This window comes from Pseudophryne corroboree, chromosome 4 (genome assembly GCF_028390025.1).
Source record: "Pseudophryne corroboree isolate aPseCor3 chromosome 4, aPseCor3.hap2, whole genome shotgun sequence".
NCBI classification, from domain to species: domain Eukaryota; kingdom Metazoa; phylum Chordata; class Amphibia; order Anura; family Myobatrachidae; genus Pseudophryne; species Pseudophryne corroboree.
In genome coordinates, this window is record NC_086447.1 from 57,250,696 (window position 1) to 57,265,457 (window position 14,762).

At 49.9% G+C, this 14,762-nt stretch overlaps 1 protein-coding gene across 2 annotated transcripts in view; it reads right to left on the bottom strand.

Moving 5' to 3' along the window:
- The window catches only part of INTS9 (integrator complex subunit 9), a 112,634-nt gene extending 97,874 nt beyond the window's left edge, over positions 1 to 14,760 (bottom strand). The window contains exons 1-6 of one of the 2 annotated variants that reach the window (XM_063915070.1): positions 14,595 to 14,760; positions 11,660 to 11,787; positions 8,534 to 8,594; positions 6,371 to 6,433; positions 3,987 to 4,126; positions 3,324 to 3,410 (exon numbers count right to left, since the gene is read on the bottom strand). In XM_063915070.1, the coding sequence (XP_063771140.1) occupies positions 3,324 to 3,410; positions 3,987 to 4,126; positions 6,371 to 6,433; positions 8,534 to 8,594; positions 11,660 to 11,787; positions 14,595 to 14,603 (488 nt within the window). In that variant the 5' untranslated portion in view covers positions 14,604 to 14,760. The remainder of the gene's footprint in view (positions 1 to 3,323; positions 3,411 to 3,986; positions 4,127 to 6,370; positions 6,434 to 8,533; positions 8,595 to 11,659; positions 11,788 to 14,594) is intronic. The other variant, XM_063915069.1, reaches the window with a different exon arrangement.
- Positions 14,761 to 14,762: the final 2 nt, after the last annotated feature.

Genomic DNA, 14,762 nt, shown 5'->3' on the forward strand with positions numbered 1-14,762 from the left:
AGAGGAGAGTTTTGCAAATTGCCATTCAGTCCTTACTGGATTCGGCAGTGTTGATTCCGGTCCCTGTACACCAACAGGGTCAGGGTTATTATTCAAGCCTGTTTGTGGTCCCGAAGCCGGATGGCTCAGTCAGACCAATATTGAACTTAAAGGGCCTCAATCAGTACGTAACTTACTACAGATTCAAAATGGAGTCTCTACGGTCGGTGATTGCGGGGTTAGAGACCAAGGAATTTATGATTGCGCTAGACCTCAAGGATGCGTACTTACACATTCCAATTTGGCAGCCTCATCAGAAATTCTTACGATTTGCAATACGCCAGAACCATTACCAGTTTCAGGCTCTGCCGTTTGGCCTGTCATCAGCGCCTCGGGTATTCACCAAAGTAATGTCTGTGATGATAGCTCACCTCAGATCCCTGGGAGTGACGATAGTTCCGTATTTAGACGATCTGCTCATCAAAGCTCCGTCTCAACAGATACTTACCCAACATGCGCTGCTAACTTACAATGTATTGGTTCACCACGGTTGGATTGTCAATTTCAAGAAATCACATCTGATTCCGTCTCAACGCCTTCAGTTCCTAGGTATGATTCTCGATACGGTCAATCAAAGGATTTACCTACCACAACAGAAAGTACAAATGCTACGCCATCTAGTACAATTAGTACTCAAACCACGCACAGTGTCGGTACACTTGTGCATTCGCCTGTTAGGCACAATGGTGGCAGCTTTCGAGGCGCTTCAGTTCGGGAGATTTCACTCTCGTCCATTTCAGCTGAACGTGCTTGCCCAGTGGTCGGGCTCGCATCTGCAGATTCACCACAGAGTGAGGTTGTCACCAATAGCAAGAGTTTCTCTGCTATGGTGGCTCAAGGAACACAATTTAACCGCAGGAAGACGGTTCGGAGTTTGCAATTGGATAATTCTAACTACGGACGCCAGTCTCAGAGGTTGGGGAGCGGTAATTCAAAATTGTCAGCTCCAGGGTCTCTGGGCGGATCACGAAAAATTGCTGTCAATAAATGTTCTAGAACTCCGCGCGATTTTCAATGCGCTACGACAAGCGGTGCACATGGTTCGCTCTCAGCCTGTCCAAGTGCAGTCGGACAATGCGACAGCGGTCGCATACATCAACAAACAAGGAGGAACGAGAAGCCGCATGGCAATGCGGGAAGTAGCTCGAATCCTCAATTGGGCAGAATACCACCAGGTGATATTGTCGGCCGTGTTCATTCCGGGAGTGGACAACTGGGAAGCGGATTATCTCAGTCGTCGGGATCTTCACCCAGGCGAATGGTCATTAAATCCAGAAGTGTTTCACATGTTGGTTCAGCGATGGGGTTATCCTCAGGTGGACCTGATGGCATCTCGACACAATCATCAAACGCCCCAGTATGTGTCCAGAACAAGAGATCCAAAGGCAGTCGCGGTGGATGCTCTCACTGTCGCGTGGCCGTACAGTCTGGTGTATCTGTTTCCACCGTTTCCGCTGCTCCCTCTGGTGCTAAAACGGATCAAAAGAGAGTCGCTCACAGTCATACTAGTGGCGCCTCATTGGCCTCGGAGAGCTTGGTTCTCGGATCTTCGAGGATTACTCGCAGACGATCCGTGGCCGCTCCCGATACGTCCAGACCTGTTACAACAGGGTCCTTTTCTTTACCCCGATTTAGCGCGGCTGCGTTTGACGGGGTGGCTGTTGAGACCGCCCTCTTAAAAAGAGAGGGCATTCCAGATTCAGTTATACCAACCATGTTACGAGCTAGGAAGCCGGTTACGGCAGCTCATTATTACAGAATATGGCGTGCCTATATAGGTTGGTGTGAAGCTCGGAAATTTCCGACATCAGCTTTCAAGTTATGCCGCCTTTTGTTGTTTCTACAATCAGGCTTAGATGGAGGTTTGCGTTTATCTACACTAAAGGTGCAGGTATCTGCTTTGTCAATTTACTTTCAAAGACGATTGGCTCTATTGCCGTCTATACGCACCTTTCTCCAAGGTGTAATCAGGGTACAGCCTCCTTTCATTCCACCTACAGCGCCATGGGACTTGAATCTGGTTTTGGAGTTCTTACAGTCTTCATATTTTGAACCCTTACAACAAGTGGATATAAAGTTTCTCACTTGGAAAACAATTTTTCTCTTAGCCTTAGCTTCGGCAAGGCGTGTTTCGGATTTGGGTGCCTTGTCATGCAAGCCACCGTATTTGGTGTTTCATGATGACAGAGCGGAACTTCGGACGAATCCCGCCTTCTTACCAAAGGTAGTGTCATCTTTTCACATCAATCAACCAATAGTAGTTCCTGTGTTGACAGCACAGTCTGGAACTCTGGATGTGGTTCGTGCGTTACGCGTTTATGTAACCCGAACGTCTTCAGTTCGTAAGACGGATACGTTATTTGTTCTCTATGATGCTGCCAAGATGGGTTGGCCAGCATCTAAACAAACTTTATCCAGATGGATAAAACTGACCATACGCCAGGCTTACCTTCATGCTAGGTTACAACCGCCTACGTCAGTAACCGCTCATTCCACACGTTCTGTGGGAACTTCATGGGCAGCTGGTCGTGGGGCTTCTGCGACGCAGCTTTGCCGGGCGGCTACATGGTCTTCAGTGCACACGTTTGTGCGCTTTTACAAGTTTGATACTTTTGCGGCATCAGCATCTAGCTTTGGCCGCCTAGTGTTACAAGTGCCAAACTGCTCTCCCGCCCACGGGGGAAGCTTTGGTACGTCCCAAGAGTACTCCAGTGACCCCTAGTGGATGAAAAAGAAAGTAGGATTTTGGTACTTACCAGGTAAATCCTTTTCTTTGAATCCATAGGGGTCACTGGACGCCCACCCAGAGCAGTTTACTTACTTGGGGTTAGTTCTGAGGATCTTATGGTAACACATTTTCACCGACTGGTTCAAGTTACAAGTGCTGGTTAGGGTGTCAACTGTTAGTTGTCAGTAACGTTATGGGTTAACTTCGTTATTGTCAGTTATGTTATATGTAATACTCCATTATTAACCTCTCTTAATTCCTGTTCGGCTCAGTAAAAAACACTGAGTAAGTGCTCAGGGATATGGAGGGGTGGAGTGTTACTAAATTTAAATATTCAGTGCTGTGTTCCTACGGAAGCCCGTCCATATCCCAAGAGTACTCCAGTGACCCCTATGGATTCAAAGAAAAGGATTTACCTGGTAAGTACCAAAATCCTACTATTTCTTGTCCAGAACATTTTGTAGAAGAACCTGAAAACTACTTACAAAGTCACATCGCAACACTGGCAGCCCGAGCCCTGCTTTGCCCCACTCTACACAATGCAGCTAGTGATTACCTCTGCACTTCCTTGTGCTTCCACATGGTGGCAGACTGCGCCTTCGGAACGCGTTCAATGAAATTAACCAGTTCTTCCATCAGCAGCCTGGAATAGAACAATGGAGGACAGTGAGCAACGAGCCAACGTGGGGCAGACAGTTGAGAGTTTGTACCTTCTGCAAGCTCTCTGGGGCAAATGTAACCGGCTCCAGTTTGGCAAAAGCCCAGAATGTCAAGCAGCTCAGCCGCAAGATTTAGAGAGGCAATTTTTTTTTTTTAAATGTAAAGGCAAAAATGTGGTTTGTTGGGGGGGGGGGGAGTATGCCAATTTAAATCCTGCGGGCACAAGAGCTGCACTTTTGTCAAATTAATTTGCCCCCATGTCTGTCTTCAGTGAGATGAAGTAATATTGGTCTTTTAAACAGGACAATGAGTGGAGGCAGTGACTGATGAAGTCCACAGACTGGCAGCTCCCACCGTCCCCACGTGACTGACGCATTGTTAGAGGAAAGACGACAAAGCCCATTCAACAGAGTTCGGATCTGCAAGGGGTGTGACAGGCGTCCGTTCCGTTGCATTAACTACAGAGCGGCCGGGACGTCTCACATCCGTGCTGAGTGAGTGACACAATTACCGGGGACATAACTGCTGCGCCGTCCTCCTTCCAGACGGCGGGCTTTACCTGCCAATCTGCACTGTGGGCTCGGTGGCGTAGACTGTGCCGGTAAATCCAGTGTGCTCGGTGATGTATGGCAGTGCCATCATACAGTGATAGTTAGAGATTAGGATCACATCTACAGTAGACAGATCTATGAGCTGCGTCTGAAAGGAAAGAGGAGCATATTAAACAGGTCTGCGTGGCTCTGCCTGCCGTGTGCGTCTTATGCCACCCAGACAGGCAGGAGAGGACATTTATAACGGAAAGGGGGGGGGGGCCTCCCCTCCCAACCACAATCACGCTGAGACATGCAGGATCGTACACTCCAAGGTAGGAGACAGGACGGTCTGTGGAGTCAGGGTCCCTAATATTTAATTGTACAGAAATACTTAGGCATTGAAACACACGATGGGGCAGATGTATGAAGCCTGGAGAAGGGATAAAGCAGTGATAAATGCAAGGTGATAAATCACCAGCCAATCAGCTCCTAACTGTCATTTTTCAAATCCGTAATGATTGGCTGCTGCGTTATCACCTTCCACTTATCACTTCTCCAGATTAATACATCTGCCCCAATCTACCTAGTTACATCACCATATAATTCTGCCGGTAGCGGCATACGGCGATCACAAGTCACAGAAAGAAAATAAAAACACCCGACAAATATACAGGAGTGGGCACTGTATGGTATACATGCTGCACAACATAGACTACGGCCTATCAGGGAATGGGCTTCTGTTTGTAAACCGGCCAAACCACAACTGTACAAACCACCTGTACCGTAGGAATCAGTATGATTTACCGGCTGGTGGGATGCTGGCTGTTTATATCCCGACAGCGGCATCCCACCCGCCAGAATGCCGGCAGTGGGGCGAGCGCAAAGAGTCCCCTTGCGGGCTTGCTGCGCTCACCACAGGATCCATTTCCACTCTATGGGTGTCGTGGACACCCACAAGGGGGAATAGTCCTGTTTCGCCAGGATTACGGCTGGCGGGATTCCGGTGTCGGTATCCTGACCGCCGGGTTTCCAACAGCTGGCAAATTGAACGGAAAACATGCAGGGAACCGGCCATGGCGTTTACCTGCCAAGCTTCCCCTATCCTGTACAGTCATTCTACCTGTTCCGACCCCCTCCTGTAACTCATTTAGGGGCAGATGTATTAACCTGGAGAAGGCATAAGGAAGTGATAAACCAGTGATATGTGCAAGGTGATAAATGCACCAGCCAATCAGCTCCTAACTGTTAATTTACATATTGAAGCTGGTTGGCTGGTTCGTGTATCACCTTGCATTTATCACTGGTTTATCACTTCCTTATGCCTTCTCCAGGTTAATACATCTGCCCCTTATTTCCTTAGGTGGCAGTGTAAGTGGTCTGCCTGTGGTTCCCATGGTGATGAGTGACTGACATTGATGCAATTACTGGCATATGTCCAAATGCATCTAGGGACAGAAAATAATGGGCTAATTTATCAACTGTTAGTAAATTTACAGACGGCCAATAAACCATCAAAAGAAGGTGAGATTTCCTGTCTGACGCTAGTTGGCAAGTTGCAGATACGTTTAGATTGCCATGTTTGTTGTACTCGGGAAACAATACTTAGGACGTAATGGAAGATCAATTAGGACAACAGAGTGTGTCCGTGTTTCTCAATACAGACCAACGGGCCAATAATTTGGGCAATGGAAGATCCAGAACTCTATAAACAGAGGTGAAACAAGTCCACGGGGGAGGGCGGCACCCTCAGAGATTTAAAAGGTTTAATCGTTAGATGGGACGTACAAGCATTCCTCATGGGCGGGGGGGCTAGACTGCACGCCAGAATTCCAAACACAATAGGAGGCACTACCATGCTGAGACTTGTAGTTCCACACAAAAATAAAAATAATTCCATGCGCACACCCCGGGCACCAAACACTGCTAATAATAATAGTAAGCTCTGCAATTTAACAGAGCAAAAACGAGGTGCTTGGAATAAGTTGTGACCAAAAATATATGGGCCCACCCACCACATCCAGGCGACCTCATCATCAGGTGGGTACCTAACACTAAGGGACAAAGTCCAGGGCAGAGTTTACTATTATAATTGTTATTAGCAGTACTTGGTGCCTAGGGTGTGCACCTGCAATTTTCTTCTTTCTGTGTAGTCGGCATATAAAGCAATTTTGTGTTTGCCTGTTACAGCTCCAGTGATACTGGTAGAGAAGGAACATTCATTCTTCCACAGCTGATATGGTCACTGGCAGGATATGATCATTAGATATCTCTGGCCTTTGATACATGTTATAGTACAGCAGCCAACAGAGCACACAAGCGGATGATTTGCTGTCTTGGTCTCATCTATAAAAGCACCATACGTGGTATGAACATACGCCGACCATCACTACAAGTCTCATTTACCACTTACTTCTGGAAGACAGAATTCTGGCACCGAGTCTACAAACACCCGGCCGGAACATTCCTTCAGCTCCTGGAGAAACAGAGATCATCATTAGCCAATGGTCCTATGTCATGCAGTAACCTGTACACGTGTTATTAATCTATGACTGAGGACAGGGCTGCATGTGACAGGGGCAGTCACATGATGTGAGGAGGGGAATGGAGGCAGCAGGAAGCCACAGACTGAGAGTTATATAGTGGAAGGAGCAGGGTCCCCCAGCAGCACAGAGTATATCAGGAGATGAGTGATGTGTCAGTGAGGACAGGACTGCATGTGACAGGGGCAGTGACATGATGTGAGGAGGGGAATGGAGGCAGCAGGAAGCCACAGACAGAGTTATATAGTGGGAGGCGCAGGGTCCCCCAGCAGCACAGAGTATATCAGGAGATGAGTGATGTGTCAGTGAGGATAGGGCTGCATGTGACAGGGGCAGTGACATGATGTGAGGAGGGGAATGGAGGCAGCAGGAAGCCACAGACAGAGTTATATAGTGGGAGGAGCAGGGTCCCCAGCAGCACAGAGTATATCAGTAGAGGAGTGATGTGTCAGTGAGGACAGGGCTGCATGTGACAGGGCCAGTGACATGATGTGAGGAGGAGAATGGAGGCAGCAGGAAGCCACAGACTGAGAGTTATATAGTGGGAGGAGCAGGGTCCCCAGCAGCACAGAGTATATCAGGAGATGAGTGATGTGTCAGTAAGGACAGGGCTGCATGTGACAGGGGCAGTGACATGATGTGAGGAGGGGAATGGAGGCAGAAGGAAGCCACAGACTGAGAGTTATATAGTGGGAGGAGCAGGGTCCCCAGCAGCACAGAGTATATCAGGAGATGAGTGATGTGTCAGTAAGGACAGGGCTGCATGTGACAGGGGCAGTGACATGATGTGAGGAGGGGAATGGAGGCAGAAGGAAGCCACAGACTGGGAGATATATAGTGGAAGGAGAATGGTCCCCAGCAGTACAGGGTATATCAGGAGATGAGTGATGTGTCAGTGAGGACAGGGCTGTATGTGACAGGGGCAGTGACATGATGTGAGGAGGGGAATGGAGGCAGCAGGTAGCCACAGACTGAGCATTATATAGTGGGAGGAGCTGCATCCCCAGCAGCACAGAGTATATCCGGAAATGAATGATGTGTTAGTGAGGACAGGCTGCATGTGACAGGGGCAGTGACATGATGTGAGGTGGGGAATGGAGGCAGCAGGAAGCCACAGACTGAGAGTTATATAGTGGGAGGAGCAGGGTCCCCAGCAGTACAGAGTATATCAGGAGATGAGTGATGTGTCAGTGAGGACAGGGCTGCATGTGACAGGGGCAGTGACATGATGTGAGGAGGGGAATGGAGGCAGAAGGAAGCCACAGACTGAGAGTTATATAGTGGGAGGAGCAGGGTCCTTAGCAGCACAGAGTATAGCAGGAGATGTGTGATGTGATAGGACAGGGCTGCATGTGACAGAGGCAGTGACATGATGTGAGGAGGGGAATGGAGGCAGCAGGAAGCCACAGACTGAGAGTTATATATTGGGAGGAGCAGGGTCCCCAGCAGCACGGAGCATATCAGGAGATGAGTGATGTGTCAGTGAGTACAGGGCTGCATGTGACAGGGGCAGTGACATGATGTGAGGAGGGGAATGGAGGCAGCAGGAAGCCACAGACTGAGAGTTATATAGTGGGAGGAGCAGGCTCCCCAGCAGCACAGAGTATATCAGGAGATGAGTGATATGTCAGTGAGGACAGGGCTGCATGTGACAGGGGCAGTGACATGATGTGAGGTGGGGAATGGAGACAGCAGGAAGCCACAGACTGAGAGTTATATAATGGGAGGAGCAGGGTCCCCAGCAGCACAGAGTATATCAGGAGATAAGTGATGTGTCAGTGAGGACAGGGCTGCATGTGACAGGGGCAGTGACATGATATGAAGACCCTCTTCAATTTGGATCACTAGAAGGTGGACAGACACAGACCAATCTGTTCTTCTTCCCAAGTTTAGGATCAATGTTTAAATTCAGCTCACAAAAGGCAGCTAAATTTGCCAAGGTCCTGTATCTGGGCTGCTCAGGTGGTGCATGAGGCGGGGCGATGACGACATGAACACGCTAATATAAGCCTGACGTACAATATATGCCGTACCTTCTCAAACTGGGTGTTTCCATCTTTTAAGACCCAGCCGGGCAACTTGGACAAGCGGGTGCTGAAAGACAGCAAAATTAAATATGACTATGTTGCAAATGAACATATGTTTGTAAGAAGAGCTTATTGCCCCTTTATTTACACAGAATTATTAAGTATAATATATCAGTAGAGGTCATTTAGAAACATTTGCATTTACCTTTTATGTGACAAAATTAGATATTTTACCGTATACTGGCACCTACTGAACACTGCTACCCAGTAAGCCCCGGCAAGGAGGGTGGAAATCCTCGCCCAGCGGGCATAGTGGACGCCTGTGGCTGCCATGTAAATGCTAACTCCCAGAAGTATGTTCTTCGAAAAAGGAGCCGGTCATTTGCACAATACGCCTCGGCAGCAGCTTACACAATGCCAGCCCTTCTCATTATATATACGACTAATAAAAAACATATATCTTTATATTTTAAATAAAAATGAACATTTTATTGCAGACTCTAAAGCCGTCTCTGTCAGCCGTCCCTCCATAACAGGCAGGGTGAGGGGCTAATTGGCATTAAACGTTTTCTCCTCCCAGAGACGCCGGAATATTGTGTGAAACGTTTCACCTGTATTAATGTTCTGTGTCTGAAACATCTAAATCATTTACAGTTGTGTAGACGTCGGGGTAAGAGAGTGATTGATGACCGGCTCAGGCTTGAATGCCAATAGGGACTATTCTCGCACCGGTCGTTAGGGATGAGTCAGAAAGTAAGAGCAGATAGACAGTTCACGTTGGATTCACGGCGCACCTCCTCTCGCACTGGCGTACTTGGGATAGCGCTAACATGCGTTGGAGACTTTTGTGAGGTACAGAGGCTTGCAGCAGCTGACGCGCTTCTAGAGTGCGGAGGCGTCTTCAGGCAGCGGAGGGTAGAGGTGCGTCTCTAAGTGTCAAACCAGGGAATGCGCTTCGTAAATAAGACCCACTGACACAACAGATTCCAGAACAAATCTACACTCAGATGGTGTAATAACCCAAATTGTTATGTACCATTACATCGATATTTAGGAGGATCGTCGTGAGCTTCTGGGTCTCTTTTACTTGCTACTAAATGACAATGACAAATAGAGCACGTCTTCTCTTTAGCACAATGGGGGTAATTCCAAGTTGATCGCAGCAGGAATTTTGTTAGCAGTAGGGCAAAACCATGTGCATTTGGGTGTGGTGTGTTCAATCTGCAATCTAAATTGCAGTGTAAAAATAAAGCAGCCAGTATTTACCCTGCACAGAAACAATGTAACCCACCCAAATCTAACTCTCTGCACATGTTATATCTGCCTCCCCTGCAGTGCACATAGTTTTGCCCAATTGCTAAAAAGTTTTCTGCTGCGATCAACTTGGAATTACCCCCTATGGCAGGAAGACTTTTAGGGATAATGGCTGTTGTGTCAGGTTTTAGTGTCTGGAAGCTCAGACTGATACAATAACTTTGGACACGCTGTAATAACTTGGGTTGGACATAGGATGGTGTAATGAACTGTGCTGGGCATAGACTTTGCAGAATATTCAGGATATAGTCGTTACGTCGACATCAGCAATGTCAACATCACAATTTTGACACGATGACACTTAAAATGTGAACACTAGGGTTGGACGGCAAGACGGGCGGTTAGGGTGAGGCACTTGGGGGGAGGTTAGAGTGAGGCACTTGGGGGGAGGTTAGAGTGAGGCACTTGGGGGGAGGTTAGAGTGAGGCACTAGGGGGGAGGTTAGAGTGTGGATGTGAAAATTAGTGGGTCCTGATATGCGCAAATAGCGGCAGCCCACTAGAAAAATGTAAACGGAGACTCTCCCCCCAGTCCCCAATGTGGAATATGTGTGTGGATAAAATACAATATTCTGTAGGCGCCGACTATGTAAAGGTTAGAGTGAGCCACTAGGGGGGAGGTTAGAGTCAGCCACTAGGGGGGAGGTTAGAGTCAGCCACTAGGGGGGAGGTTAGAGTCAGCCACTTGGGGGGAGGTTAGAGTGAGCCACTTGGGGGGAGGTTAGAGTGAGCCACTTGGGGGGAGGTTAGAGTGAGCCATTAGGGGGGAGGTTAGAGTGAGCCACTTGGGGGGAGGTTAGAGTGAGCCACTTGGGGGGAGGTTAGAGTGAGCCATTAGGGGGAGGTTAGAGTGAGCCATTAGGGGGGAGGTTAGGGTGAGCCACTAGGGGGAGGTTAGGGTGAGCCACTAGGGGGGAGGTTAGGGTGAGCCACTAGGGGGGAAGTTAGAGTGAGCCACTAGGGGGGAGGTTAGAGTGAGCCACTAGGGGGGAGGTTAGAGTGAGCCACTAGGGGGGAGGTTAGAGTGAGCCACTAGGGGGGAGGTTAGAGTGAGGCACTAGGGGGGAGGTTAGGGTGAGGCACTAGGGGGGAGGTTAGGGTGAGGCACTAGGGGGGAGATTAGGGTGAGGCACTAGGGGGGAGATTAGGGTGAGGCACTAGGGGGGAGGTTAGGGTGAGGCACTAGGGGGGAGGTTAGGGTGAGGCACTAGGGGGGAGGTTAGGGTGAGGCACTAGGGGGGAGGTTAGGGTGAGGCACAAGGGGGGAGGTTAGGGTGAGGCACAAGGGGGGAGGTTAGGGTGAGGCACAAGGGGGGAGGTTAGGGTGAGGCACAAGGGGGGAGGTTAGGGTGAGGCACAAGGGGGGAGGTTAGGGTGAGGCACTAGGGGGGAGGTTAGGGTGAGGCACTAGGGGGAGGTTAGGGATAGATGTAGGTATAAGGAATAGAGGGAAAATACTTTCCAGACCCGCCGCTGCGTCACATGACTGCCAGGACCCGAAAGACATTCTAACATGTGAAACTTTCATCAGTGTAAATTCTGACATTATGACTAAGTCAAAATTCTCCTGTTGACATTAGGACAGCGGACATTTCATACGCTGGTCATTGTGTATAATATACTGGTCTTTCCTAGCAATCGTCTGTAGATGAACGTTTTTTGCGGAAGAACACAGCCCCGTCTGTAACAGTCTGTGCGCGGGTCACATTACTAAACTTGTGGCTTCTAACGCTCTGAGGAATTCGCCCAGACCTGGATGAAGGCACTGGTTGTGTGCGCGCATCTATTTACCATACGCGGCGAAACCCCTGCAACCTACCTGTGGACGAGAGGCAGCGGCAGGAAGCTCAGCACGGACGTCATGTCTAAGCCGCAGTCCAGCATAAGAGTTGTGGACTTGAACTTGAGAATGTTGCATGGCAGAGTGGGGTGTCCCGACAGACAGTACTGCAAGAGAAAGAGAGGCCCCCGGGGGACGGCCGTTATCAGCCTGTCGTAACAGAGGCATCAAATATTAACCACTCTGGCCTGAATAGCAGCGCGGAGAGGAAGCTCGGTGCGAGAGATGAAAGGCTTGTGCTGGCGAGGTGACAGCACCACACTGATACAGAGTAATGCCTCCTCTGCTAATGCCAGGCCCCAATTATCCGTGCATTAACTGCTTTTAAATTGTTTTACCCCACTTAACCGGACAAGATTTGATCCTTTCTGATCAGACACGTGCGCACTTTCCAGCGGCTGCGGTCTCCACTTAAAGGGGAAACGCCGCATCGGGCTCTATCAATTAGAACAAAATGATTTACCAGTCCAACTGCATCCATCGCCGTGAATTAAAGGGACACCGCAAAACTGGTTCAGATTTAAAGGGCGGGTTTAAACGAAGCATTACAGAGGGCGCAGTTATCCATTCTGTGAGGAAATGGTCTCAACCTACTATTATTATACAGGCTGCATTTACGCTTATTATAGATTTGACAGAGTTTAGTGTAGCAGCCGATTATCGTTTGCTGGACACATGACCAGGTAACGGGCGGTTCTGTAACGTGGACAGACGACATCAGACCAGCTGAATGAACGAGGCAGGAAATACTACACGGAACCCCCAACAAACATTATGAGCAAGTTCAGAAAGCATCAGATGACTGGGATAGCAGTGCACAGACAGTACGGTACATAACCGGCTTAGGCGCACCTGCGCAGCAAACGTGTCACTGGGAATGGGGAAAGGCCACTCAGCAGCAGGGAACCGGGGTAAGTGGCTACACACACTATAATTTCCCAGACCAGTTACGGAACCAGATATATCCAAGGTGTGCCAAATCCTCACACCGGTGACCCTGGAGCACTGCGAACGACATGGTGAAGACCGTACTATATTTAGACATAACAAAACATTAAAGACAAAAAGAAAAAACAGTTGCTACCAATGGTATCCGTTCACATGGTCGACCATGTTATGGTCGACAGTCATTAGGTCGACCACTATTGGTCGACATTGACATGGTCGACATGGACACATGGTCGACACGTGAAAATGGTCGACACATGAAAGGGTCGACATGAGGTTTTTTTTTGTTTTTTTTCTTTTGGGGAACTTTTCCATACTTTACGATCCACATGGACTACGATTGGAACGGTAATCTGTGCCGAGCGAAGCGGCAGCGAAGCGAAGGCACCATGCCCGAAGCATGGCGAGCGAAGCGAGCCATGCGAGGGGACGCGGTGCACTAATTGGGGTTCCCAGTCACTTTACGCAAAAAACGACCCCCAAAAAAAGTACAAAAACTCATGTCGACCTTTTCATGTGTCGACCATTTTCATGTGTCGACCATGTGTCCATGTCAATGTCGACCAATAGTGGTCGACCTAATGACTGTCGACCATAACATGGTCGACCATTCATACCGGAATCGCTACCAATGCAGAAAAAAAAAAGGAGGAGGGGCTATCCTGAGCCAGTCAGTCAGGAAGCTCCACGGTGGTCACATGATGGCAGAGAAATGAGGGGGAGGAGACTTATACTATGAACGTTCTAAAGCCACCGTGCTTGCTACATCGCTATACTATTCCATGGCTCATAGCTGATAATTTTACCCTAAGGTTCGGTAGTTAACAACCAATGTGTCGTCTTACAGATTTACACACTAAATATACGGGTGCCACTTGTTCCATGCTTCCTTTACATAAGGCAGGGGGTAGGGACAGCGGCACAGGCAGGCAGGCGGAGGGACAGCGCACAAGGCAGGCAGGCGGCAGGGACAGCACCACACGAAGGTGGCAGGGACAGCGCCACACGCAGGCGGGCGGCAGGGACCGCGCCACACGCAGGCAGGCGGCAGGGACAGCGCCACACGCAGGCAGGCGGCAGGGACAGCACCACAGACAGGCAGGCGGCAGGGACAGCACCACAGACAGGCAGGCGGCAGGGACAGCGCCACAAGAAGGCAGGCGGCAGGGACAGCGCCACACGAAGACAGGCGGCAGGGACAGCGCCACACGAAGGCAGGCGGCAGGGACAGCACCACAGGCAGGCAGGTGGCAGGGACAGCACCACAGGCAGGCAGGTGGCAGGGACAGCACCACAGGCAGGCAGGTGGCAGGGACAGCACCACAGGCAGGCAGGTGGCAGGGACAGCACCACAGGCAGGCAGGTGGCAGGGACAGCACCACAGGCAGGCAGGTGGCAGGGACAGCACCACAGGCAGGCAGGTGGCAGGGACAGCACCACAGGCAGGCAGGTGGCAGGGACAGCACCACAGGCAGGCAGGTGGCAGGGACAGCACCACAGGCAGGCAGGTGGCAGGGACAGCACCACAGGCAGGCAGGTGACAGGGACCGCGCCACACGAAGGCAGGCGGCAGGGACAGCACCACAGGCAGGCAGGTGGCAGGGACAGCACCACAGGCAGGAAGGTGGCAGGGACAGCACCACAGGCAGGAAGGTGGCAGGGACAGCACCACAGGCAGGCAGGCGGCAGGGACAGCGCTGCAGGGACGGCGTAGAGGAGAAAAGGTGAAGTCGTTCCAAAAGTACAACAGTAAAGATGAAAAGAAAAAAGACGTATTGCTAAAGATAATCTATGTAATAAAGTCACATAATGGCAGATACACACACAGAACATACAATGAGTTGCACCCAGTATGGACACAGCACCTGCTGATCAGAGATACCCCTGTATCACATCCAGTAACTATAAAGCCTATAAGCAGCATTAAAGGCTAGGAATATAAGAATACATGGCATCAGCCTCTCACCAGCTTCATTGTCCCTGCACAGTGCTCAGTGCTGCACACTACAGACTCTCAGCAGCAGCAGTCACCATGTTCCTTCCTGGCCGCGCACGGCATGCCGGGAGTCGTAGTCTCCCGACAGCCCGTCGTGACGTCACGATGACGCTCCCCCTCCGCAATCTATCCCTGTAC